The sequence below is a fragment of the Sceloporus occidentalis genome, unplaced genomic scaffold (genome assembly GCF_023333645.1).
Source record: "Sceloporus occidentalis isolate IW3139 unplaced genomic scaffold, rSceOcc1.0.p SCAF_101, whole genome shotgun sequence".
Taxonomy (NCBI): domain Eukaryota; kingdom Metazoa; phylum Chordata; class Lepidosauria; order Squamata; family Phrynosomatidae; genus Sceloporus; species Sceloporus occidentalis.
In genome coordinates, this window is record NW_028317081.1 from 968,874 (window position 1) to 996,239 (window position 27,366).

The 27,366-nt window shown below is 45.2% G+C and overlaps 1 protein-coding gene across 1 annotated transcript in view; it reads right to left on the minus strand.

Annotated features, from left to right (window-relative positions):
* LOC149283772 (ciliogenesis and planar polarity effector 1-like) overlaps window positions 1–18,132 on the minus strand; it is a 33,168-nt gene extending 15,036 nt beyond the window's left edge. The window contains exons 1-26 of the mRNA XM_089497290.1: window positions 18,052–18,132; window positions 17,507–17,648; window positions 16,270–16,389; window positions 15,426–15,661; window positions 15,058–15,164; window positions 14,667–14,823; window positions 14,450–14,553; window positions 14,187–14,369; window positions 12,013–12,268; window positions 10,629–11,356; window positions 9,913–10,112; window positions 9,611–9,691; window positions 9,319–9,469; window positions 8,581–8,744; window positions 7,885–8,107; window positions 7,425–7,564; window positions 6,795–7,012; window positions 6,293–6,457; window positions 5,584–5,707; window positions 5,024–5,133; window positions 4,572–4,727; window positions 3,796–3,904; window positions 3,174–3,453; window positions 1,567–2,524; window positions 1,064–1,224; window positions 238–368 (exon numbers count right to left, since the gene is read on the minus strand). Coding sequence (XP_089353416.1) covers window positions 238–368; window positions 1,064–1,224; window positions 1,567–2,524; window positions 3,174–3,453; window positions 3,796–3,904; window positions 4,572–4,727; window positions 5,024–5,133; window positions 5,584–5,707; window positions 6,293–6,457; window positions 6,795–7,012; window positions 7,425–7,564; window positions 7,885–8,107; window positions 8,581–8,744; window positions 9,319–9,469; window positions 9,611–9,691; window positions 9,913–10,112; window positions 10,629–11,356; window positions 12,013–12,268; window positions 14,187–14,369; window positions 14,450–14,553; window positions 14,667–14,823; window positions 15,058–15,164; window positions 15,426–15,661; window positions 16,270–16,389; window positions 17,507–17,648; window positions 18,052–18,132 — 5,485 coding nt within the window. The remainder of the gene's footprint in view (window positions 1–237; window positions 369–1,063; window positions 1,225–1,566; window positions 2,525–3,173; window positions 3,454–3,795; window positions 3,905–4,571; window positions 4,728–5,023; window positions 5,134–5,583; window positions 5,708–6,292; window positions 6,458–6,794; window positions 7,013–7,424; window positions 7,565–7,884; window positions 8,108–8,580; window positions 8,745–9,318; window positions 9,470–9,610; window positions 9,692–9,912; window positions 10,113–10,628; window positions 11,357–12,012; window positions 12,269–14,186; window positions 14,370–14,449; window positions 14,554–14,666; window positions 14,824–15,057; window positions 15,165–15,425; window positions 15,662–16,269; window positions 16,390–17,506; window positions 17,649–18,051) is intronic.
* Between the last annotated feature and the right edge of the window lie 9,234 nt (window positions 18,133–27,366).

Below are 27,366 nucleotides of genomic sequence, written 5' to 3' on the forward strand. Positions count from 1 at the left end.
CTGATAGGTTGTTGCCATAAGAATATAAAAGGGAAAATAATAGAACGGCTGATCTGGTAGGGTTTACTGTTATGCAGCACCTGTCACTTTTTCCCAAACTTATTATCTGCAGCTCCACAACAAACGTACTGGCATTTAAAGAGTGCAATAAGAAATATACATGTATTTAGAAGCTAACCTTACTTGAGACCATGAGATCAGCTGCTTTAATGCCACCCTGGATAAGCACACACTAACCTTCTGTTTCTGGCGGAGTATCATCGTCATTTTCTGTGGCCACGTGGAAATCAGCAGAGCTTTCCTCATTCGGGACAAAGGGACGTCCGTCTTGAGTCACTTGCATTGCGGGACTCGCTCTGGAATGAATCCTGTAAATAAGATAAAAATGATTATCTCCATTCCTGCAGAGGTGAGGCTAAGTTGGGCTCTGGCCATTTAAATTATTTATTGTGATACCGCATGGGTTGATCATATACAGCAACACGGCTAAAAGTAAAGATGAAACACGTTTGTGAACCGTAGTGCTGTATAAAGATCGGCATCAGGGCATTAATTGCTGTAATAAATATATTTGCCACTTAATCTTAAGGCCATTAGAATTATTCAAATGATCCTCTGGGGACATATTGGTTGCTATAATAAGTAAAAGGGTTTGTAAATCGGCCAAATGCATCTGACTGCATGTTAGGTATTCAGTCAGATCCAGCGCTGAACACCTATTTTGTTTTGGAAGAATGCATATTAAAGTGGATATAGAGGTGATTATTGTTGATCTTATTTGCATGCGCCTACCCAGAATCCCTTGTGGTCGTGGCAGCACCATGAGATTTCTGAGGAAAAACAAGCCTTCTGACCTGTCTGGTGTCTGTAGATGAGTGTTTAATAATACCTCTACTACCTCATTAATTTTAAGTGGAAGGGTTTTCCATCCCCTTTACCCACCATAACTTTTGTTATTGGTATTAACATACGCACAGAGGGTTAGCATTACTGGGTGCTTTAATAAGTGTTCTTTTATAGTACGGGGTGTCAGGGACAAACAACACAATAACACAACACTCACTCAGACCAGCTGTGGCTTTCTGAGCGTTCCTCAGATATGGTGAGTAGTCCTTCTTCTGACTCCGCGTGACCGGCTTCCATCTCTGGCATCTCGCTCTGTACAACCGACTGGCTGGGAAGCAGCTGGGAAGCAGGGGCGACTATGTAGTCACCCGACGGAATCTGCCAAAAGTAACAGATGCATGTTACAAGAGTAACGAGGACAATGACCACGATGGTAGAAAAGGACAAATGAAAATGCATATCCCCCAACAGCTATTAAATATTATTACATATATATTAAATATGGCAAATGTCCACCTATTGGATATGCAAATAATAAACAGTGCACTAAGTGCATGATCGATTATAGTTCCACTTTTCAAACTCTTCTACAGAAAATCTAGATTGGGAAATACATTTTTGTGATTTGTCAGGCTCAAGAAAAATATTTTATATAAAGAGCGAGTGCCGCCAATTATATTGATTACAGATCCCATTTAGCAATTGGGACACAGTCTGTACCTGATATCTGTATCCACACCCCATGTAGGGCTTTTCTAAAAGCCAGATGGAAGTAAGGATGGCAGCAGAGGAGGTTTTCACCCGGATAGCTGCGCCCTGTGACAGACACGGTTCTGCTTTGCCTGCGCTCCAGAACAGCCTCCTGTCTGACCATCTAACCAACCATTCCACCAACTTGGCCTCGTTGCCGAACTTCGTCTGGAGTTCCAACCCGAGCTCTTCACTGGGCTGGAAGTTCCTGGTAGGATTTACCCTGTAGCCGCATCGATTAAAACCACTTAAGTCACAAGGAAGATCTTTAGAAGACACGCTGTCTCTGTCGCAGACTGGTGTTTTTCGGTCTTTTAGACCAAACAGTCCACTCCTGGCTGGGTTTTTTGATTTCACCTTAAGGAAGGATTTATAGGATGCCGCTTTCGCCTTTTCAATCAGGATAGTTGAAGCAGCATTGGTGGTCCCAATGCTCAGGATAGTTGAAGCAGCATTGGTGGTCCCAATGCTCAGGATAGTTGAAGCAGCATTGGTGGTCCCATCAGCCGTGCCCTGATTCTGACGCAGCGTACCCTCCAAACCAACAGAATCATTGCACGGATCGGAATTAACGTCATAACAGGAACCCGCTCTGAATACACTTTGGATGCCGGATTTCCCCAGCTTGCGCTTCAGTGTGGTGTGAACGTCAAACACCAGAGAGTTTAGTTCATGTTCGCGGAGATGATGAGCAAATGTTGTAAGGAAAGGGATGCCGGGCTCGCTGTAACGTAGAAGATCCTTTTCCAAGATGTAACTGAGAAACAGGTCTAGAAAGTTTGTATATTCTTCATCGTCTCTCTCAAATTCCCAAACGCCGACTTTAGGCCAGGCGTGCTCTGGTTCGGTGAGAACTCTACTCTTCGGTCCGATGGCTTCATTTGTTGGGTTTTTCTCACTAAGATCCTGGACAAATTCGCCATCTGTTCTGTAATGCAGGTAACACAAACACATTATACAAAATACAAAATATCCATTATGAATGGGTTAGAGCTTTGAGATTTACATGTATTCTCTTAACGATCAGTTACCTCTCCCATTTCCCCCGGTCAGAAGTCACGGCAGGCGGTCACGGATGGCTGTACGTGATCACTATTAGTCCCGGTATTAGCAGAAAGTCTATTACCGGAATCATATCTGGTCTCTACACTACCTATCAGTTTAGTACAATTAAGACAGACCTTACAAACCCCCAATCTATTGTGTTTAGAGATATTATTATTATTATTCGGTAGCTTTGTGGACAAGTTATTTTTTGTCATTACTCATATTATTTAAGTTTCCCCGCTTTATATAGCAGTTTTAGAACTGTACATTTTTTGCGGTAAATAAAAGGTAAGTTTTATCTGTCATTAAAATATTTCTTTTAGGGCTACATCAGCATTAGCCGAGTTTTTTCAATCTGAGCGGCACCTTCTGCTGGCCATCATAGGCATTTTTAGCAAAAAACAAAATAGTGGGTAATTGCCACATATTTTAACATATTTAGCCCACTGCATGTGTAATCCATATGGATACATGGCCTTTTTGGGGATGTTTAATGTATGCTATGAAGTCAGATTAGCCCTCGGTGGTACCTTTCACTTGTATCTTTAGTCATTTGAGCTTCGGATAAGGTGTCTGCTTCACTGTACGTCTGAGACCTTCCAAAGTCGGTCAAGGTGCTCCTGCTCAGAGTGGTGCCCAAAGAGAACCTGTCGTAGGAGTAAGACTCTTCATCAGATGCCTCTCCGAGCGCAGACTCCCACAAGTGCGATTCAACCGGCCCAATGTTTCTTTGAACTCGGCGGAGGGCTTTCACCCGCACCCTCTGCACGTTGTGAATGATGACGGACATCATCTCTTCTCCTTGAGGTCCTATGGCAAACAGCCGCATACTCATTATACAGAACGACACACATTTCCGCCGTAACATTACAACAGCTTGTGTGTTTGATTAAAAAAAAACGTAAAAAAAGACGTAAAAAAATAAAAGCTATGTATGAGCGCAATACAAGGGTCACGCTTTTGTCACTTCCAGATTTCTTCACCCATATGGTGGAAAATGGCAGTGATAGGAAAGAAATTAATACTTTAACCATAAAGTTAGAGAAAAGGAAGTAAACCAATATCTAGCTAAAAAAAAAATCCAGGACATTTTGGCAACAATTATGGATAATTAGAAAACGATGGAGAGAGCGAAGCTGTTAAACGCGTTACCCTTGACCATGGAATGGCGGAGACGCTGCTGAACAGAATGGTATTTCTCCCTTAGAGGAACCCGGACAACATCGGGGTGCGGGAAAGCCTTTACCAGGATCTCTGCAACCTAAACCAACACAGATTACATTTATACATTAACACCATAGCTAACCAGACACTGCGCACATTAACCGATAACTAGATTTAGGGCAAAAACTAAGGCTTAGGAAAACACGCAAGATCCATTTGCCTCGGATTCGAACAATCGCCTGACTTTACCCGTCTGGTTGGCGTCTCATTTTGTCTCTTATATAATTAGGTTACATTCCCAGAACAGTCAAGAAACATTAATATTTATTTATCCAAAATTAAAAAGGGAGAAAAAAAAAACAGAACAGGCCAAACTCCAGCATTCACATATGGCACATATGTTTTGCCACACCAGACCTGGCCCCGTAGCACACAGTTCACAGGTAATTAATCTGCTGATGATTACTTTATTCATCCTTCAATCGGTATAGCCTGCGCGAAGCAGACTTCCACCAAGAGAGGAGAGAACCCCTGACGCGTTTCGTGGTTAGCAGCGCTTAATCATTTTTGTTTATTGGGACTGCCTCCAATCTGGGCAGGAACATGGAACATTTATTTTATTTATAGTATTTGCGAGCTCTGTGCCCTGTGGGCTGTATCGTTGTACGTTCGAGTCGGTAGCTAGTGGGGTCAGTAGCTGTTGATATGTTTTAGCCGAACGGATTTACAGTTGTAGGGTCGTGAAGTTTAGAGGAACGTTTTACCTTCTTCACCGGCGGCAGCTCGCTGACCAGACTCAGCATCAGATCCTGAACCAACTCCTCGCAGTTATTGATGCGGGAGAAAGGCAGCATTCGGCAGGCCCAGTCCAGCACCTCGAAGCAGTGGGCCGTCACGCAGGGGTCATGCTCATTCACAGCCTAGATAGATAATAGAATCAGAGGCTCAGCTGAGTGGAGGTGAGCCATGGCGTGCAGGACATTCTGCATTTAGCCAAGGGCATTTAGTGGTGGGGGGGCAGATGTATTTGGGGGGGGGATTCTGCATTTGCAAAATGGACCACCCAGACCCTATCATACGCATGAAAGTGCATATGACGGCTGGAGTTTTAATTAAGGCAAACCTGTGAAGCAGGGAAATTGATACTCTGTCAACGTATACATGTCACCGTTTACGTACGCCGTGTAATATAATATCTTATGGATCAGCACCTTACCTTAACCAGCTTGCTGCCGTCCCTGGCCTTCTGATACCGTCTGCAGCAGTAAGAGAGTCTCTCGCGTACGTGAAGCATCCAGCACAACGCACAGAGCTCTCTGAAGCAACCTGCAGGAGAGGGGGCAGCCATGTAACGTGTGTCTGTGGCAATCAGTCCCTATTTTGCCGGAAGATCCTGCGATCTCCCCCACACGGACCCAGGGAGCTGAAATACCACTCGCGCTTCGTGTTGTCGAAGCTCCTTAAAAAAGCTGTGAAGCGGAGCACTGAAAGGCGGCTCCTTGGGAGAGTAGCCATGATACAATTTATATATATATATATATATATATATATATATATATATATATATATAATATTTCATATATATTCCATAATACTGCCCTGCCCACTTATGTAGTCAGCCCCTCCTCTTGCCACCCCCCCGTGGCAAGACCTGAAAAGCTGGGGGCATAATATATATATTTTCATATGTATTCCATAACACTGCCTGTGATTATGTAGGAAATGTTGAGCCAAATATATAAAATACATATATTTCTAAATGTTTCTAAAACTAACCTATTACAGTTGAAGTAACCGGATCGCTTGGCTGAGGTTTAAAACACGACGTGGCGTTGTTGGCGTAGTTCAGCAGAGTCTCCGGTAACGCGTTCAGAGCGGGAAGGGAGCCTTTAGCTCGAATCTGGGGAGATGATAAAGTTATTTCACGAGTAAATGTAACAGCCTGCTGGGTTCCAGTTGACAAGGAAGGTTAAATCCATAAAATCCAACAGATGGCAGCAAATAAAATAAGGTGCCAGAGGTAAAACCTAAGAGCCATCTCCACCTGTCTGCTGGGATTTGTCCAGCCGTGTGTATACAGTATACAAGGCAGATTTCAGACACAACAGGGGAAAATATATATATTCTTTTATTATTTTACAAATTGACCGATAATCGAGACTCTCTTGTGCCTAGAGGGATCGTGCCCCACCGATGAGACAAACGAAGGCCGACATGTATGTCTGGGATTTGTTAGTTTCCCTCACGTAGGGGAAATTTGCCTTACAGTAGTCTTAGTAATAGTAATTTAGATCCTAATATACGCATAGAACTTAAGTTATACATGTTTCTGTATTGGTGCATTACTATGTACTGCAGCCAGATCCGAAGCCACTCCAACCAACCCCTGACAAATAGTTGGTTTAATGCCCCCCATGATGTTTGCACCGTATGCTCACAAACTTAACGGCAATGACCTCCATCGAAGCACTTTGCCACGCGGTACCTTGTGCATGATTTTTCTTGCTCTTTTTATCTGTTTGATGTACCACTGGGCTGCCGGGAGAGAACAACGAGCCGCACGTAACAGCAGAAGAACCCGCTGGAGAACCCCCGACAGCTTCTCGCGGCTGCTCTTCTCCGCTTCAAAGGGCAAATCGCTGGAATCCTCCTAAAACGGACACACGACAGCAGGCCATGGGGACATTACACGGTAGCGAGTGTCTATAGCCCAAAATAAGGCAAAGGAGTAATAATCTACATGGAGAACTCCGGGAACGCAATAACACAATTCATATATGTGAACACAAGCATTATCTATAGGATGTTATAACAAATTAGAAACCATCCCAGCTTCATATACATTGCATGGTTCTAGTAGTTAACACGAGGCTCTCTAGTTGTTCCAGAGACTGTATAGCGGTTGGACACAATGACCGTGGTTAGGAACGTCATCGAGGGCTCGTGTCCTTGGTTTTCTTTAGATAGTGTGAATGTTTAACTCTTACCTTGCTGATGGACGCTGGCTGAGGACAGTACAGAGGCGGTGCTGGGAGATATAGCTGCTCTGGCACTAAACCGGACAACTTTCTGATCAACGTCTTGGCAGAAACCATCAACTGAAGAAACGCGTCTGTGAGGATTTCGGCGTTCGCCATTACGGCTGCTTTCAACATCTCTTGCACGGAGCTAAACAGTAAGTCAGCATCTTCTTCCTCGATCGGATCTACAGGGTATCAGTGCCAAAATATATAGCAGTGACATTTAATGAAAGAATAAGAACCAAAAAAAAAAAATGCATGTACATTTCGGCTCAGACGTTTCAATAGAAATTGAGAAAACTTCTTGGACTTTAAAATCGTGCAGTTCCACTTCAGTAAAACCTTAACTAATCTCTTTGGCACATGAAGCAAATCAGTTTTATTTCATCGCCTGATGACGACACGTCGGCAAAAACGTAAAAAAAAAATTATTTCCAGGGTTTCTGCATTCAAACGGTGCTAAAGATGCCGTTTCTAAAGCGGTATTTATTAACGTAGGTAGAACATCAAACCCTTGCTTCCCTGTATGAAACGTGCACCTCCTTTTCACCTTTTCTGATACCGTAATTTGAAATTAAATCGCTGTAATTAAATTACCTGTAAAAAGCTTCTGTCTGTCGGAATCCTTAGCGGACGTTTCGGAACCTGGAGGGCGGCCTAGAAAAAATTGGAGCTTTTCGCGGAACGTGTGAGCTGGATTCAGAGTCGGGGGCAAAGGGGGAGCTTTGCTTTTAAATCTAAAAACCAAGTAAGTGTTATAAAACCAATTTTTAAAATAGCCATGCGACGAGATATCACAAAAACCTGAACTAAATCCGTAGCTACTTGCAATCCCGTAATTAAATTAAAAATAAAACACCCTTAAACCTCTTTGCTTCTGTTAATATAACACTATAGGCAGCCGCTTAGTAGCAGTACATGGCTTGGTGTAGGATTACAACTCCCATGATACTCAAATGGTTTGTGGCTGGTTAAAGATAATGGGAGTTGTAGTGCTGAAAAAACAGACACCAATTAACTACATCTGGTAAAACAGCTTTCGCTCGTATCAACTTACTCATCGCAGAGGCTCTCCTGGTACATGTTATAAGCGACCCCCATGGAAACAGACATCTTCCAGTCTCCGAGTTTATTTGCCAGCCACGCGGCCTCTGCTATCAATCCACCGACGAGAAGCAGGTCGAGCACGTACTCCACGGTCCACACGCTGGAAAGACTCTGGTCTCTTACTGCACCGGCAACCAAACCATGCTGGAGTCTGACGACGCGGGGAATCCTGTCTGTAATGACGACGTGTAACCTTTATATAATGCTGTTACAATACAGGACACTGAACACATTTAACACGGATAGAATCTAATAGACACAAAGCCGCTGTCGACAAAGCCAGGATTATATGAAAAATACTCAGAATTATAAACAGTTATGGTGTAGCACAAACTGCAATCCTATGGTATAGACTGTAACGACTGCAGAGTCTGGCAATGGAAAACATATATACAGTTTGAACTAGATTCACTAAGGCAAAAAAAAAAAAAAGCAAGTTTAATGTAATGGGGGGGTTGCCATATATAAACTACATTTAGCAAGGTTTCTTTGGCTTGTCAGACAGCGTCATTGTTTTGGAGAGCAGAGTCATCATACCGCGAGACACAGATCCCCCGCTGAGCAGAGTCATCATACCATGAGACATAGATCCCCCGCTGAGCGGAGTTATCACACCGCTAGACACAGATCCCCCTGATGATTATACCTGAGACAATGTGAAGAGGCAGCAAAACGCTGACATTGTGCGGGGGAAACACGTAAAGGGGCTGGTTAGTGAAATAGGCAGCCATGAATCGGCCCATGGACTGGATCACCGCCAACGCCGCCTCGTGATGAACATCTCCCAACAGCCGTTTATCATCCTCACAACTTCCTGAAAGAGACACAAGGACCGGACATGAGACTTACCTTTTAATTTGCATCTATCACTTATCAAATAAACAAAACTCTTAATCAGCTCTATGCAGGTCACATTCTACACTTCCAAAAAATTGAGTGAGATGGCTTATAGTCTCCATCCTAAGGGTCAGTGCACTGTTTGGCCTCACGGTCTATCCTTCTGGAAAGGAGTCAAAACTATAAAACGCACCCAGCGTTTACAATGAGCATCCTGTTGAAAACGTTTAACTGAATTGGCAGGCTATCCGAATGCTGCGCTGGGTACACCCAGCAGTGTATATTAGCGGCAGCAGAATATTTTTATATTTTAGACAATGCTATGCTTCTAACTTTGCAGCTATAACAGCTTCCACTCTTCTGTTAAGGCTGGTGCCTTAAGGGGCTGACATGGTTTTGGTCATATAGTGTATGATGTTATTAGTAAGTTTCCAAAGGCTATTACAATAAGGCAAATAGGCATAATAATTAATTTCCAAATTCCAAACAGCTGAATCTGCTAACGCGGAAACATTCAGACGGCACGCACTTACGGGGGGCATCCTGCTCTGTGTCCTGAAGAAGACTGGACCTCCGCAGCAACTCTCTCACAAGCTGGTCGCATACCCCCTGAGCATCATTTAGGTTGTAATTATACAAGTGACAATAAAGTACTGCCAAGTAATACCGTGTCTGAAGAAAGCTTGCTCTCTTCCCTCCTAAGTAGGAACACAAGCAGATGGTTTTGTTCCAATTGTTTTCAGTAATAACATCACAGAGCTCAATAGAGAGGTCAAAATTATAAAATAAAAATGAAATGTTTTTTTTTTTTCCTGGCCATCTTTAATGTTTATTTATACCTTGAACGGTGGTTTCGAGCAACGCACGTTTCCAGAATTCCACAGACTCCTGGTACGATCCAAGCAAGAAAAGTTCTTCACCTACAGGAGTAAAAAAGGAACATTCAATAGTTTAATAATCACAAGTCTTGGCAATCTTTTCAGCTCCTTTAGCTTAAAATTCATCCCGAGTCCCAATCACCTATAGAAGCCATCTCACTAATGTCTACCTGACCCCTGAGATAAACATTACAACTTGTTGAACTCTTTTCCAAAATCCCAAAACCCAAAACTTTATGCTCTTAACCTTTATGAAATCTCACCTTCGATGCGCATAAGGCGCAAGCCCGGGTCCAAACACTCTCCAGCAGACTGGAGCTCAGCCTGAACGTGACACATTATTGATCGGGTCATTTTCATTTCACTCTGAACCTGCTTTGAAGGATTAATTGCTCCACGCTGGGTCAACCGAGTCCGATACCAAAGAGTCTGATTATACAAAAGCCTCCATAGGGCTGCCAGCCTGCAACAGAGTAAGAGCAAAGTCAAGAAGTCAAACACTGAATGAGAAAAGCATGCCTTACACTAAGAGCATTCTAGGTGCTGAACCTCTCCCCCTTTTCCTGTTTTCTGGACTTCTTAATAAGAAAGTTATCAAAAAGCCTGGAAAATGTGTAGAACAGGAAATATTATTGCAATTATTACACATTTGGGAAGCTGCTGAATAACTCTAATCCATTTAGAGGAGCCTAATGTATAGCAGATCGTGCCTACTTGTTCAACAGAAGGGGGTTAATATACTCAAAGCACTATGTTAAATGAATATTGGAGTCTGTTTTACACGGCCCCCAGTGTATTCTACTACATGCAAATTGGAGCATGTTATTTGAGTTAGAAAATAAGACTTGGGTGTCATGTAACTGCTCCCCAGCCGCCTTCACTGAAAGCAGGGATCATTCTTGGGGCAACGCATAACAGACTCCAACTCTCATTAATACATGCATGCCGACTAGACTGCTCCTTTAATGTTATACCATACCTCTTTTCTTTCTTGGCACCGATGCTGACAGGCTGTGGGGGCTCCTTAAAATCAAACCTCACCGACCAATCTTTCTCAGGGGTATTCAGTGCTTCAAACACAGGAATCTTCATGCGGTCCAGACATGCCCCATGCCTCCCATCGGCTGACACGGAGACGCTTTCACAATGTAAGTTATAAATAATGTTTAAGTGCCGGCAAACCATCTTTAACAGACAAAAGCATCCAATCAACCTCTTAGAGTAGATTTCTCGGCCGTGTGCCAGTATCATTTTAGCCGTGTCTGAGGTCAGTTTTATGATGTGCTTGACCGCTTGCTTTGGAGCTACATCCCAGTATAAAACAGTCAGGCACTGCTGTATAATGGTGAGGTAGACCACGCAGGGATTGGGTTTCCCCATTTTCTTCTGACTTTTTAAAGCTGACCACGTGGAACTCTGAAGGGCAGACAGTAAATGTGTCAGGCATCCCACAGTGTATCGTAACAAAGTATCTTTCTCCTCCAGACCTCTCATCTTTACTCCGACCATCCATGCTGTAATGAGACTCTTCTGGATACGATGCAAGTCACCGAACCCATCGTTCTTCCCCACGCGCCGGTCGCTGGCATGCATCGTGTCAAACATGGAAGCAAACTCCAGTCTGCCCTGATCCGCACCCCCGAAAGACCTATCGGACTGCACAGAGAACTTGCGAAAGCCTTCGTCATCGGACGCATTGTCTTCGAGCTGAGGACAGAAACCCGTATATAATAATCACATCTGAAAATTTTACTTTTTGAACAACCTGCAGGCCAGAATTCCCTAAAAATGGGAATCAGGGCACTGAAACACTAGGTTGATATAAATATATAAAAAAAACACACACACACTTAATTTAATAATTTAATAATTACTCCACAAAGAGCAGACTACGTGGTTTTATTAAATCTATAGCTCATGTACACATGTAGTGTCCCCCCTTCTGCTGACGGAGTGGCATGCATTCTAGAGTACCCACAATGCATCTGTCTTGCACCGCAGTGGGGCAAACACCGGGCTTCAATACCTGTACTGCTGACTGATCACCAGGTCTGTAGGATTCCTCCTCTCCTTGTAGAAAGTTTGGGATTGTCCAAGTTTCTAGGGAAGCATCGCCATCATCTTTTAACAAATTTGCTTTTAAACCCGACAGTGACTTCAGTGTATTCAATTTATTCTTTGGCTACGAAACACAAAATAACAAACCAAAAAAAAAACAAAACACAAACTATGTTTAAATGTGAACTAAAGCTGGCTGCAGAGCTGTGCATTCTGGTTCTAGCTAGCAGCATATCTAGGTACATTTTACTGGTGATATATATATATATATATATTAGTGTATCTCCATTTGTGGCTATCCCTACCTTTGCTAGCGGCAACCTCTGTCGAACATCCTCCAGTCTCTGAGCGGCATCAAGAAGCAAAGACTTCAGGAAACTATACGATGATGCGTTCTTGGCGAAGCGGAGAACGGTGACCATGTAGCCATCAGAGATAATAAGGTAAGGTAATCGCGGGTGACATGTTACAGAATACCTCTGCCTCATAGTGTCTGTAGCTGAGGCCGTGGATCCGAGTGAGTTGTCAGGATCATGCTGTTCCAGAGTTGGAAAAGGAGGTCTGAAAGGAGGAAAGAACACTGATCAGGGGCACAAACTATAACAATATAACAAAGCTATTTTCCAAAGAATACAATACTTCTACTTATTCTTTTTCACAGTATAAAATATACAATAACTGATATACAATATCTGACGGGTGGGTAGGTATTCCCCTCCCCCGTGATGCACAGTTTCTGTACATTTTACTAGTTCTTTATGGTGATTGGAGCCACAAACAGAAAAGGTTCCTCATTTCATGGTCATCTTATCAAACGGACAATAATGGATAGCGTTCGGTCTCATAAATAATAGAGCAGCCTTATTTAACAGCCTTGGGAAGGACGTGCCAGTAGATTTGGGGTGTTTTCTTTGAAATTATGGATTTTTTTGGTCCTCTGTAGTTACAAAAAGAAGAAATCAGCTGAAGTTCTGATCTGCTGATACAAGTGGTCCCATTTCCAGTCGGCTCCTTGCTGTGTATGCAGGACCCCAGAGGAGGACAGATTCACACGGAACAATCAAATCCTTTTTACTAATAGGAAAGTAAACGCGACAATCCAAGGGATGCTTTACATTCTCTTTTTTAACAGTTTGCAAACAAGCACAATCCTTCATCGCCCCTAAATAAAGCCTAGTTTAAATAATATATACATACAATCCCATTATAGGAGACCTATGATGACCAATTCTGAGTTGGTTGGAAAATTATGTTAGGGCCTGGTCAGCTTCATAAGTCCATGAATAACAATGTTACCACTGCCAGTGCCCTGGTGACCCAGGACCAGGATCGCTAAAACAATATTAAATGAGTCCACGTACGCACACGATTTGACCCACAAGCCACTTGTACTTACATGTTCACACTGTGACAATCATCTGGACAAAATAAATGAGAGAAGAGTGCTAGAATGAGAAATGAAGAATGAAAAACATAATGGAAAGGGAAGCCCGCAAACCATTAGATAAATAGGAAAAGAAGAGCCAGTTACCTTCAAGGGGGGTTTTCTTACAATGAAAAATACTGTTCTGTTAGTTTGCCGTTTTCTTCATTAATGAACTGAAAACGTACCCATTTGCTTGATGTTCTGCTCATTAGCCCCTAATTCTGTTCTCATTGTTGCCCCCCTAATTGTCATTAGGCATGCTTACCAACTCCACGCCACGCGAAGGGGCAACATAAGCAAAGAGTAGGAATCCACATTTTTCTAAAATCTAAAACTTATAAGAATATCCCCCTTTAAGATGAATAGCGCGGGGCTGAGTACATAGAGAGAGAATGGACAGATGAAAGAGAGGAAAACATTTCTGACAATCCATTCTCGTAGGATTACCATGACGACATAAGAAAACGCGAATTCATTCTACAACTTATTCTTATTCTGGACATATTAGTAACATTTTGGGCAATAAACGATAGGGGCAGATAGATTTATTTGCTCTAATAATTAAGTTTTACGACCCAGCTCTACGTAAGAGTGTAGTTTTATATATTTCCATAGCAACAAAAATACAGATATTCTTATATAGCTCTCTAAAATGACACAAACAAGCAAAAATAGTGGCAATCTCTTATAGCCTTCCATCTGAAGAAGAGACCTCGAAGGTCACAGGACATAATTTTCCAGTGTTTGACCAATACAAGGTGTCATCTTCAACTAAAGACTATTTTCTCTTGGGTCAATATGTCTATATCCATTTCTTATATTAATCTTTATCCAGAAACCAACCTGCATTGCCATAATTGTGACATAAATACACATAAATACACAGTACAAAGAGAGAGAGGGAGAGATCTGGTCAACCAAGCTATTAGGATGTATACGTTTATAACGGTAGACGCAGAAATTCAACATAGACCAGAGAATAATTTTGGGGAGCAAAAGAAAAGGAACAGGGTTACAAATGGATGTTGAAATGTAATAAGCGGGGACACTAACCGGTATGTTATTAACGGATGAAGCGGGATGAACTCTGCCGGTCCAAACTCAACACTGCAGCCAAACGTCTTGAGGGTCAGAAGCTCCCCTAAGCGGGTCATCAGGAGAAGCGAGCCCCGCTTCAACACACAGGCCAGGAAGAGGCTGTCCGCTGTCCACGACATGTCCCCCACCCAGTAGGAGCTGACAGGAGAAGACATCCTGATCATTATTGATACATTACTCTGAAAGGAACCTCCGTTACCCGCGGCAGCGTGACTAACCGTATGAATCTTGATGGGATATGCTGGTCTTTGCTGCTGCAGCCCCTTAGATGCCCAGAAACTGTAACAAAGTTCATGGTGTTTATGAAAAGGACTTGAGTTGCCTGCAAGAGGTAAAAGAACGAAACACTTTATCCCCATCGGTTACTAGCAGGGTTTGAGATAATATTATCCACATTTTAGTTTGCGTCATTTTTCTATCTAGAAATATCATCACCTTGGGGTCTTTTTGGTTAATGGTTATGGCCAAAACTAAGCCATCTCCTGAGAAGACAGCAAGCAGAGCTCCTCTGGACTTCACTGGCTGACACGGCGGGTGAAAGATTTCCGGAGAGCAGTCCTGCTGTGCCCAGCGGACATCAAATGGCGGCGACCTAAATGATTAAAAAAACCAGCATCAAACCATTTTATATCCTCACAAAAACTCCTCAAGCCTATAAGGTGACCCAACTCCTCCGACAGATCCAAAACCCCAGTGACTTTTATTGGCAGTTGGAAGGACATTTCTAAGGGAGTTATTTTGTTTTTTTTTTGCTTTTTGTTGAAACGCTACATGTGGAACGCTGTATCATGCGAGTCTAACGAGATCACGCCACGGAGCAGCTCACCTGCTGAATTTCTGGTCATTCTCATACCAGCGTAAAGCCAGCCACGTTGTCACCAGCCGGTCGCCAGAATAGAAGACAAAAGCGCACAGGCAGCAGTCACCGAGGACCTGGAAGAGAGACGCTATCACAAAAAAAACCCAAAAAGCCTGTAATGGGCAGAAATTTAAGGCGGAATTCTGCGCTGTGACGCGTTCAGACAATGACAGCATGTACCGCCATACAGACATCAATATCACCAAAACCACAAAGAACGTGGGTCAGGCCAACTCGCCGGGAGCGCATGCTCAGGACTGCTACGCAAGACTATGATTTTAGTGAATCCAGAGGGTTAGATCTTCATTTCACAAACAAACAGCAGAGACGCTCACCTCGCTCTCTACAAACACGGCGTGGAGGGCGGCTTCTTTATCTGCCACGCTGGGGAACGCAGTAGATTCCTGCGGTTCGATTTTTTTCCACCTCCCGGCTCCAGACGGGTTCTTCGAGGGAACCGACCCCGTCCTATTCTCAGCGCTGTCCCACAAGAAGACGGAGCCTGTGTGCGTGGCCAGGAGCGCTCTGCTTCCATCGCCCGACACGCACAGGTACAGCTTCACGGAGTGCGCTGGAACGACAACCGAACGCAAACTCAGCAAACCGCACAATAATATGCATTTCCATGAGACTGGATGTACGGCTCGCAAACGGCCCGAGAGCTTACATGCAGCCAAACCGACGGGGGCGCCCCGGCCGTCGTATTCATATGACGGTTCGTTAAACCATTCGAGGAGTTGCTTTTGCAAATGCTTAGGTGGATTCTGCCAAATGCCCATATGCAGCTATCCTCGTCCCCCAGATGTTTTGTGAGCGCATCTCCATGCACGTGATGTAGTTCCAGTGCTGTGGGCAGGGGTCCGCTCTATGCCCCGTGTGTATGCGCGACAAGAGCTCCCACAGATTTCAATGGGAATTCTTTACTGGTACTGACTGGCTGCGATATATCGGGTCATGGAGGAGAAGTTGCAGCTGCAGAAACAGGGCTGCAGCTTCTATGTCCATTATAAAGAATGCATATTACTCACACAGCACTCTAATATGCATTCTCTTAATGTCAGGGCAGTAAGCGTGATATACAGCGTGATATACAGCGTGATATACAGCGTGATATACAGCGTGATATACAGCGTGATATACAGCGTGATATACAGCGTGATATACAGCGACCAGCCTTACCTTGGGCTTCGGAGACTATTTGTGAAACTTCTGCGTTGGCTGCTGCTGTCTGCAAACTGTCCTGATCTCTATTCCAGATAAACAATTCTCCGGATACATGCAGCCCTGCCAGCCAGACTCCTGCGAACGAGACCCGGGACACGTTCACATCGCCCCGAAACCCGGGACACGTTCACACCGGTCCGAAACCCGGGACACGTTCACACCGGCCCGAAACCCGGGACACGTTCACACCGGCCCGAAACCCGGGACACGTTCACACCGGCCCGAAACCCGGGACACGTTCACATCGCCCCGAAACCCGGGACACGTTCACATCGCCCCGAAACCCGGGACACGTTCACATCGCCCCGAAACCGGTTCACAATAACAATGTTACCGGAGCTCCGAAACAGAGAAACAAGGGAATTCCCAACCCATTCATCTATACCAAGGGCGTCCAACCTGTGGCCCTCCAGCTGCTGCAGGACTACATCTTCCATACTCCTCTGCCAGCACCTTGGCTGAAAGAGCATTATGGGGATGTAGTCCCGCAGCAGCTGGACGGCCGCAGGTTGGACGCCCTTGATCTATACAATCTATACGGGACACTGACACAGGATGTTATATTAACCGCACAGAGAAAACATACATCCCGCACATCCACACAAGTGCTCCAAACCATAACGAGTTCTAAATAGTCGCACAGAGCGGGAGAATATGATCATTCCAGAAGTATTGATAAAAAAATAAAATAACATATTATGATATAATAAATATAAGATAGATAAAGCCTTTAGCTCACAGAGTTTTGGGAATTGTGTGAATAATAAAGAAAGGGTTAAAGCGCTTCGGCATTAACTGCTCGCAGAACATTCGAGGAAGTAGCGTGACGGAATCACAGTCTCCTAGGTGTGCTCTGTGCTGTGCTCACAGCTTGCATCTCACATCACCTGTTCCAGGATTTCACCCGTTTTTCTTCTATTCATTCTAACGTCAAACCCATCCGTTCATTCACTCGATCCTTTATCCCATACAGCGTCGCGGAGATCCGACCGCCGAGGTGACCGTGGGGGCTGCCCTAGGTCGGCCCCAAAGGTAAGTATACCACCGCCTGTCCCACCATGTGTGCGTTTTTTTTGTCACATTGTACATTGTCACACGGGGTATTATTTTTCTCATTCACTCACTTCGCTACGATTAAAAACGTTATGTCCTGATATATAAAGAATCGGTAAAAATATTTGAGATACTCCACCATTCGCAGACGTAGCGAGGGCCGCGACGCTCTGCTTATTCAGCACCCCCTGCAGCCGCGGGGCCACCTTCTTCACGGAGCCAGAGCGCAGCCTGACCTCCCCGAACTGCTTCTCGTCCACGATGAACACGGACTCTGTCTCCTAAACAGAGGACGCACAATGTAACGTTATCTACCGACATCTGGGGAAAAGGAACTTTTAAAGGGACATGTTACTGACCCCCGTAAGGAGAATGTATAGAAATGTACGCGGTGAGCACTTTAATGCCCCGGGGCGGACCAATGGGAAGTAAATCACCTACATGGAGGTGTGTGTATATAGCTTGTGGGGGATAAATGTATATGTGTGGGGGGGGGGGTTGTGGAGAATTCATTTATTCATTTACCCCCAAAAATATAAAGAGCTATTCTATGTATTAATGTTAATATGGCGCTTTCCCTTTAAGAACGGCTGTCGGATGGTTGTGGATTTAGTGATGGGAGTTACTGCAGCCCCTGACGCCGGCCCTGTCCCATGTATACGTAATGCGGGAGATCCCACAGACCTGTCCCAGCCAACGGAGCTTCGGACACGGCTTCTTCCTCCCCACCACTGCAGACACCAGAACCTCCAGGGAGATCTCCATGACGACAGACGCTTCTCACCGGCCCCTGAAATACGCGGGGGATCAGCCTGCCAAACCAAAGCAATGTATTGCTGACAGCATACTCCACACAATCACACTGTACTCTCGTCACTATATCCCTCCCGATAGCGGACTCCACACAATCACACTGTACTCTCGTCACTACATCCCTCCCGACAGTGAACTCCACACAATCACACTGTACTCTCATCACTACATCCCTCCCGACAGCGTACTCCACACAATCACACTATACTCTCATCACTATATCCCTCCCGACAGCGTACTCCACACAATCACACTGTACTCTCATCACTACATCCCTCCCGACAGCGTACTCCACACAATCACACTATACTCTCATCACTATATCCCTCCCGACAGCGTACTCCACACAATCACACTGTACTCTCATCACTACATCCCTCCCGACAGCGTACTCCACACAATCACACTGTACTCTCATCACTACATCCCTCCCGACAGCGTACTCCACACAATCACACTATACTCTCATCACTATATCCCTCCCGACAGCGTACTCCACACAATCACACTATACTCTCATCACTATGTCCCTCCCGACAGCGTACTCCACAAAATCACACTGTACTCTCATCACTACATCCCTCCCAACAGTGTACTCCACACAATCACACTGTACTCTCATCACTATATCCCTCCCGACAGGGTACTCCACACAATCACACTGTACTCTCATCACTATATCCCTCCTGACAGTGAACTCCACACAATCACACTGTACTCTCATCACTATATCCCTCCCGACAGTGAACTCCACACAATCACACTGTACTCTCATCACTATATCCCTCCCGACAGTGTACTCCACACAATCACACTGTACTCTCATCACTACATCCCTCCCGATAGCGTACTCCACACAATCACAATGTATCAAACACAGTCCACAGGCTGGGTTACCACAGCTCAGTATAGTGCCGGTTATGATGGATTTTTCGGGTTAAATATTCCAGATAAAGACATATTATATATATGATACATATTCTATATATATTATATACATTATATACACACATGTATATTAGATAATTACAGTGTAAGCATGAAGCAACACCCCGTATGTGGAGACCGCCACAGCCCGCCGCTTCCCAGGTTACCGTTTTGCTGCGCCCTCCTTCGCACTCTTCTCTCTGCCTCCTTTCCTTTTCTCCCCGCCTCCCTTCCTTTTCGCCCCGCCTCCTCCGGACTCATGCTGTACCGGAGTGGGCGGAGCCTCTGACTCTGAAAACGCCATTATGTTGAAGGTATCTGCGTGCGTAGTTTGAACGCATGCGCACAGAAAAGGTTCCATGAGATGGTAATTGAAGCAAAAACAAGAGAAAAAAAACAGGCGGCGGAAAGTCGGAGAGAAGTGAAAATAAAAGAAGAGAAAAAAGGAACTGAAGAGGATTGTAATAGAAAGAAATAGAGTGAGGAGAAAGAGGATAGAGAAGAGAGAATGAAAGGAGTACAGGGAAAAAGGAAATATTCTTAAAGCAGGGAATTCACTTATTTAAGTGCCAAAAAAGTATGTGAGGGAGAGGGGAAGTATAAAGAAGTAAGAGTAGAGCTAAAAGGAAAGAAAGAGGGATAAAGATGGGGAGAAAGAGAAGAAAGAATGAAAAAATAGAAAAGACAATAATATAAATGAAATAATATTTTATCTAAATATTTTTCATTTATCTAGATGTGTGTCTATATAGTCCTAGGCTAGTTCCTGCAGGGCAACAGGGGTGCCTGCCAGGGACTTAAATTAAAACATCGTTTTTTAACTTTATTTAACATCCTCCATGTTAAATAAAGTTTTTTTGTTTACTTTATTTAAATGGAGGATTTTAAATAAAGTTAAAACAAAAAACCCCCGATGTTTTAATTTAAGACGATTTACGATAGGCGCACGCTGATCGCGGTACCTCTGCACACAGTGTGACGGTTTAACAAAATCCGTTATGTCTCTAGTTTTCAGAACTCGTTAAAAAAAAATTTTACCGGTGAGCATCGTCCTCTCTCCGCTTATACACTTAACACAAACCCGGTAATAAACACACAACAGCCGGGAATTCATAAAACTATTTATTACACAAAAGTACACATTACAAGCTTTAATAAAGTTTTAACTCTTTATCTGCCTCGTGGGAGATTGTTTTTTTGCTTTCCAGCAGGCTGATCTCCAGCAACTCTCATGTCTTATGATGTCATAGTTCTGACACACAGACGCTCCTGCACACAGACACAGTGACAGCTCTCTGTAACACACACACACTATTCATCTTCCAGAGAAAACATTTATGTAGCTCTCTCTAACACATGTATTACTGATCTTTGGGCAAAACACAAATATTAACAATCACACCAATAACACGCAGCTCCTCAAACACGGAGACATGCAGAGGAAGAGCGTAGCGGATGCCGAAAAATCTGAACAACTGAAAACATCCTGGTTTGGGCAACAAATGGGTAAAAGCCTAATAATAACTAGCCTTTTCTCAGGTTCAGGGAGTGTTAGGTAAGAATACCTTTTGCTTGTTTCCGGGGGGGCCAATTTAAATTCAGAAATGAAATTCGTTGTCAGAAGCCCACATTTCCTCTCACGCACCCTCTCTCATTGTAATATTAAAATCAGTTATATTTTTATCCAGTATCCCGATTAGTTGAGATGAAATCACCCTATTTTCCAAATTGGAACACATTCCTGAACCAGAATTTGAATATATTGCCTAAGACTAAAGAGTTGAAACCGTATCTAGCATCGAGGCATTAGTTTTATCAGGACGCCATACAAAGTGAGTACATTTTTAATACTAGCGATATCCAGCTATATATGGGGCCATCTGTCACATCTCTAGTTTGTATTTTTGGGTAATGAGAACATGGACCATCCTGCTAGCATTCTAATATATCTTATATCACGCTTTTCTACCTAATAAAATACATTTAGAGAATGCTGTTTGTAATAGTTTTAATCAGGGTTTAGGAACGTGGGATCATCTGAATAAGATATCTCAATTTTGGGAGAATATTAGCTTTAATAGAATTTATTTTTCCTCACCGTTAATCTCCAGCGTTTTCCACTCTTTCAGATTTTTATTAGTTTGTTGTAGTTGTGGTAGGAGGTTATCCTCCACCACTTATTTAACATATTTATTCCTAGGTGTTTAATTTCATCTTTAGCCCGGGTGAAAGTTTGTTTATCAATTTGCATTTCACATGGTTTGGGATGTTTTTCTAAATGGAGCTTGTAGTCTGAATAAATGGCGTATTCGTTTATAGCTTTCACTATTTCTTATACCGAGATCTCCAGATTTTCCTTGGCGATTAGTATATCATCGGCATAAAGGCTCCCCGTGTGCAGTAGTGAAGCATTTAATGCTTCGGTTTTCTCTATTCGAGATGGCCAAGGGTCCCAATGAGACAATATATAAGAGTGGTGATGAGGAGAAACCTGATCCCGTTACTCTAGCAGTAGGGATAGTATATAAAGACTATAGCGTCTATCATTCTAGCATTAAATCCAAAGGTTTCTAGAGATTTTAAGAAGAGATTCCATCTGAATCTGTCAAAGGCTGAAGTCTAATGTGTCTAATACTCTTCTATTATTCACCGACACCTACTTGGTTTGCAGGAATCAACGACTGAATTATAATTTTCATCCCATTTTTATCTTTAAAATATTCCTCGGTGAAGTATTGATAGGAGATTGTACAGAGTTTGCTAAAATTTTCAAAAACGTAACACAATTTTATCAGGGTTCATAACTTTTTTATCAGTATCTATAATTTTAGTGATTAACCTCTTTGCTGTTTTCTTTTTGAAGTTTATTTGTGATTAATTTATTGACCTTATTCCCTTTATAGCAACACTTGCTTTTAGAAAATGTCAGTATGATGGTGCTATATAAATCAAAAATAATAATACACATTATACAGTGCCGAAGAATATGATGATGAAATATAAATCAATAATAACACATTGTACAATGCAGCGGTATATGATGGCGCTATATAAATCAATACTAATAATAACACATTGTACAGAGCTGTGGAATATGTTGGCGCTATATTAATCAATAATAATAACACATTTTACAGTGCTGCAGAATAGGATGGCACTACATGAATAATAATAACACACATTGTACAGTGTTGTGGAATATGATGGTGATATATAACTAATAATAATAACACATTCTACAGCGCTGCAGAGTAGGATGAAGATATATAAGAAATAATAATAACAGGCATTGTACAGCGCTAAGGAATGTGGTGGCTCTATATAAATCAATAATAATAACACATTGTACAGTGCTACGGAATTTGATGGCGATATATCAATAATAATAACGCGCATTATACAGCACTGCGGAATATGATGGCGCTATATAAATCAATAATAATAACACACATTATACAGCACTGCAGAATATGGTGACTTTTTATAAATAATAATAATAATAGTAACAGATATTGTACAAGGTAAGGTAGGTGACAGAATCCAAGGAGTCGCCGGGTCTGGGGCACAGGAATCAAGGTAGGTGAGCAGTGTCCAAGGAGTCTGCGGGTCTGCGCAGAGGAATCAAGGTAGGTGAGCAGAGTCCAAGGAGTCAGCGCACAGGAATCAAGGTAGGTGAGCAGAGTCCAAGGAGTCGATGCATAGGAATCAAGGTAGGTAAGCAGAGTCCAAGGAGTCAGCGCGCAGGAATCAAGGTAGGTGAGCAGAGTCCAAGGAGTCGATGCATAGGAATCAAGGTAGGTGAGCAGAGTCCAAGGAGTCAGCGCACAGGAATGAAGGTAGGTGAGCAGAGTCCAAGGAGTCGGCGGGTCTAGCGCACAGGAATCAAGGTAGTCGAGCAGAGTCCAAGGGTCTGGCGCACAGGAATCAAGGTAAGTGACAGAATCCAAGGAGTCGGCGGGTCTGGCGCACAGGAATCAAGGTAGATGAGCAGAGTCCAAGGAGTCGACGGGCCTGGTGCACAGGAAGCAAGGTAGGTGAGCAGAATCCAGGGTCTGGAGGACAGAAACCAAGGTAGTGAGCAGAATCCAAGGAGTCGACGCACATGAATTAAGGTAGGTGAGCAGAGTCCAAGGAGTCGGTGGGTCTGGAGCACAGGAATCAAGGTAGATGAGCAGAGTACAAGGAGTCGACGCACAGGAATCAAGGTACGTCACAGAATCCAAGGAGTCGGCGGGTCTGGCGCACAGGAATCAAGGTAGATGAGCAGAGTCCAAGGAGTCGACGGGCTTGGTGCACAGGAATCAAGGTAGGTGAGTAGGGTCCAAGGAGTCGGCGGGTCTGGCGCACAGGAATCAAGGTAGGTGAGCAGAGTCCAAGGAGCCGGCACACAGGAATCAAGGTAGGTGGGCAGAGTCCAAGGAGTCGGCGGGTCTGCCGCATAGGAAACAAGGTAGTCGAGCAGAGTCCAAGGAGTCAGCTGGTCAGGCGCACAGGAATCAAGGTAGGTGAGCAGAGTCCAAGGAGTCGACGGACTCTGGTGCACAGGAAGCAAGGTAGGTGAGCAGAATCCAGGGTCTGGAGGACAGAAACCAAGGTAGTGAGCAGAATCCAAGGAGTCGACGCACATGAATTAAGGTAGGTGAGCAGAGTCCAAGGAGTCGGTGGGTCTGGAGCACAGGAATCAAGGTAGGTGAGCAGAGTCGAAGGAGTCGACACATAGGAATCAAGGTAGGTAAGCAGAGTCCAAGGAGTCAGCGCACAGGAATCAAGGTAGGTGAGCAGAGTCCAAGGAGTCGATGCATAGGAATCAAGGTAGGTAAGCAGAGTCCAAGGAGTCAGCGCGCAGGAATCAAGGTAGGTGAGCAGAGTCCAAGGAGTCAGCGCACAGGAATGAAGGTAGGTGAGCAGAGTCCAAGGAGTCGGCGGGTCTGGCGCACAGGAATCAAGGTAGATGAGCAGAGTCCAAGGAGTCGACGGGCTTGGTGCACAGGAATCAAGGTAGGTGAGTAGGGTCCAAGGAGTCGGCGGGTCTGGCGCACAGGAATCAAGGTAGGTGAGCAGAGTCCAAGGAGCCGGCACACAGGAATCAAGGTAGGTGGGCAGAGTCCAAGGAGTCGGCGGGTCTGCCGCATAGGAAACAAGGTAGTCGAGCAGAGTCCAAGGAGTCAGCTGGTCTGGCGCACAGGAATCAAGGTAGGTGAGCAGAGTCCAAGGAGTCGACGGACTCTGGTGCACAGGAAGCAAGGTAGGTGAGCAGAATCCAGGGTCTGGAGGACAGAAACCAAGGTAGTGAGCAGAATCCAAGGAGTCGACGCACATGAATTAAGGTAGGTGAGCAGAGTCCAAGGAGTCGGTGGGTCTGGAGCACAGGAATCAAGGTAGGTGAGCAGAGTCGAAGGAGTCGACACATAGGAATCAAGGTAGGTAAGCAGAGTCCAAGGAGTCAGCGCACAGGAATCAAGGTAGGTGAGCAGAGTCCAAGGAGTCGATGCATAGGAATCAAGGTAGGTAAGCAGAGTCCAAGGAGTCAGCGCGCAGGAATCAAGGTAGGTGAGCAGAGTCCAAGGAGTCAGCGCACAGGAATGAAGGTAGGTGAGCAGAGTCCAAGGAGTCGGCGGGTCTAGCGCACAGGAATCAAGGTAGTCGAGCAGAGTCCAAGGGTCTGGCGCACAGGAATCAAGGTAAGTGAGCAGAGTCCAAGGAGTCGGCTTGTCTGGCGCACAGGAATCAAGGTAGGTGAGCGGAGTCCAAGGAGTCGACGCACAGGAATCAAGGTAGATGAGCAGAGTCCAAAGAGTCGGCGCACAGGAATCAAGGTAGGTGAGCAGAGTCCAAGGAGTCGGCGGGTGTGGTGCACAGGAATCAAGGTAGGTGAGCAGAGTCCAAGGAGTCGGCGCACAGGAATCAAGGTAGGTGACAGAATTCAAGGAGTCAGAGGGTCTGACGCCCAGGAAACACTGTAGGTGAGCAGAGTCAAAGGAGTCGATGCATAGGAATCAAGGTAGGTAAGCAGAGTCCAAGGAGTCAGCGCACAGGAATCAAGGTAGGTGAGCAGAGTCCAAGGAGTCGGCGCACAGGAATGAAGGTAGGTGAGCAGAGTCCAAGGAGTCGGCGGGTCTAGCGCACAGGAATCAAGGTAGTCGAGCAGAGTCCAAGGGTCTGGCGCACAGGAATCAAGGTAAGTGAGCAGAGTCCAAGGAGTCGGCTGGTCTGGCGCACAGGAATCAAGGTAGGTGAGCAGAGTCCAAGGAGTCGACGGACTCTGGCGCACAGGAAGCAAGGTAGGTGAGCAGAATCCAGGGTCTGGAGGACAGAAACCAAGGTAGTGAGCAGAGTCCAAGGAGTCGGCCCACAGGAATCAAGGTAGGTGAGCAGAGTTCAAGGAGTCGGCATGTCTGGAACACAAGAATCAAGGTAAGTGAGCAGAGTCCAAGGAGTCGGCTGGTCTGGCGCACAGGAATCAAGGTAGGTGAGCAGAGTCCAAGGAGTCGACGGACTCTGGCGCACAGGAAGCAAGGTAGGTGAGCAGAATCCAGGGTCTGGAGGACAGAAACCAAGGTAGTGAGCAGAGTCCAAGGAGTCGGCCCACAGGAATCAAGGTAGGTGAGCAGAGTTCAAGGAGTCGACATGTCTGGCGCACAGGAATCAAGGTAGGTGAGCAGAGTCCAAGGAGTCGGCGCAGAGGAATCCAGGTAGGTGACAGAATCCAAGGAATCGGCAAGGTCTGGCGGCCAGGAATTAAGGTAGGTGAGCAGAGTCCAAGGAGTCGGCGGGTCTGGCGCACAGGAATCAAGGTAGGTGAGCAGAGTCCAAGGAGTCAGCGCACAGGAATCAAGGTAGGTGACAGAATCCAAGGAGTCGGCAGGTCTGGCGCACAGGAATCAAGGTAGGTGAGCAGAGTCCAAGGAGTCGATGCATAGGAATCAAGGTAGGTAAGCAGAGTCCAAGGAGTCAGCGCACAGGAATCAAGGTAGGTGAGCAAAGTCCAAGGAGTCGGCACACAGGAATCAAGGTAGGTGAGCAGAGTCCAAGGAGTCGGGGGGTCTAGTGCACAGGAATCAAGGTAGGTGAGCAGAGTACAAGGACCTGGCACACAGGAATCAAGGTAGGTGAGCAGAGTCCAAGGAGTCGGGGGGTCTAGCGCACAGGAATCAAGGTAGGTGAGCAGAGTCCAAGGACCCGGCACACAGGAATCAAGGTAGGTGAGCAGAAGCCAAGGAGTCGGTGCACAGGAATCAAGGTAGGTGAGCAGAGTCCAAGGAGTCGACGCATAGGAATCAAGGTAGGTGAGCAGAGTCCAAGGAGTCGGCATCTCTGGCGCACAGGAAACAAGGTAGTCGAGCAGAGTCCAAGGAGTCGGCGCACAGGAATCAAGGGAGGTGAGCAGAGTCCAAAGAGTCGGCGCACAGGAATCAAGGTAGGTGAGCAGAGTCCAAGGAGTCGGCACACAGGAATCAAGGTAGGTGAGCAGAGTCCAAGGAGTCGGCGGGTCTGGCGCACAGGAATCAAGGTAGGTGAGCAGAGTCCAAGGAGTCGATGCATAGGAATCAAGGTAGGTAAGCAGAGTCCAAGGAGTCAGCGCACAGGAATCAAGGTAGGTGAGCAAAGTCCAAGGAGTCGGCACACAGGAATCAAGGTAGGTGAGCAGAGTCCAAGGAGTCGGCACACAGGAATCAAGGTAGGTGAGCAGAGTCCAAGGAGTCGGCGGGTCTGGCGCACAGGAATCAAGGTAGGTGAGCAGAGTCCAAGGAGTCAGCGCACAGGAATCAAGGTAGGTGACAGAATCCAAGGAGTCGGCAGGTCTGGCGCACAGGAATCAAGGTAGGTGAGCAGAGTCGACACCTACCTTGATTCCTGTGTGCCGACTCCTTGGACTCTGCTCACCTACCTTGATTCCTGTGTGCCGGGTCCTTGGACTCTACTCACCTACCTTGATTCCTGTGCGCCGACTCCTTGGCTTCTGCTCACCTACCTTGATTCCTGTGTGCCGGGTCCTTGGACTCTGCTCACCTACCTTGATTCCTGTGCGCTAGACCCCCCGACTCCTTGGACTCTGCTCACCTACCTTGATTCCTGTGTGCCAGGTCCTTGTACTCTGCTCACCTACCTTGATTCCTGTGCGCTAGACCCGCCGACTCCTTGGACTCTGCTCACCTACCTTGATTCCTGTGTGCCGACTCCTTGGACTTTGCTCACCTACCTTGATTCCTGTGCGCTGACTCCTTGGACTCTGCTTACCTACCTTGATTCCTATGCATC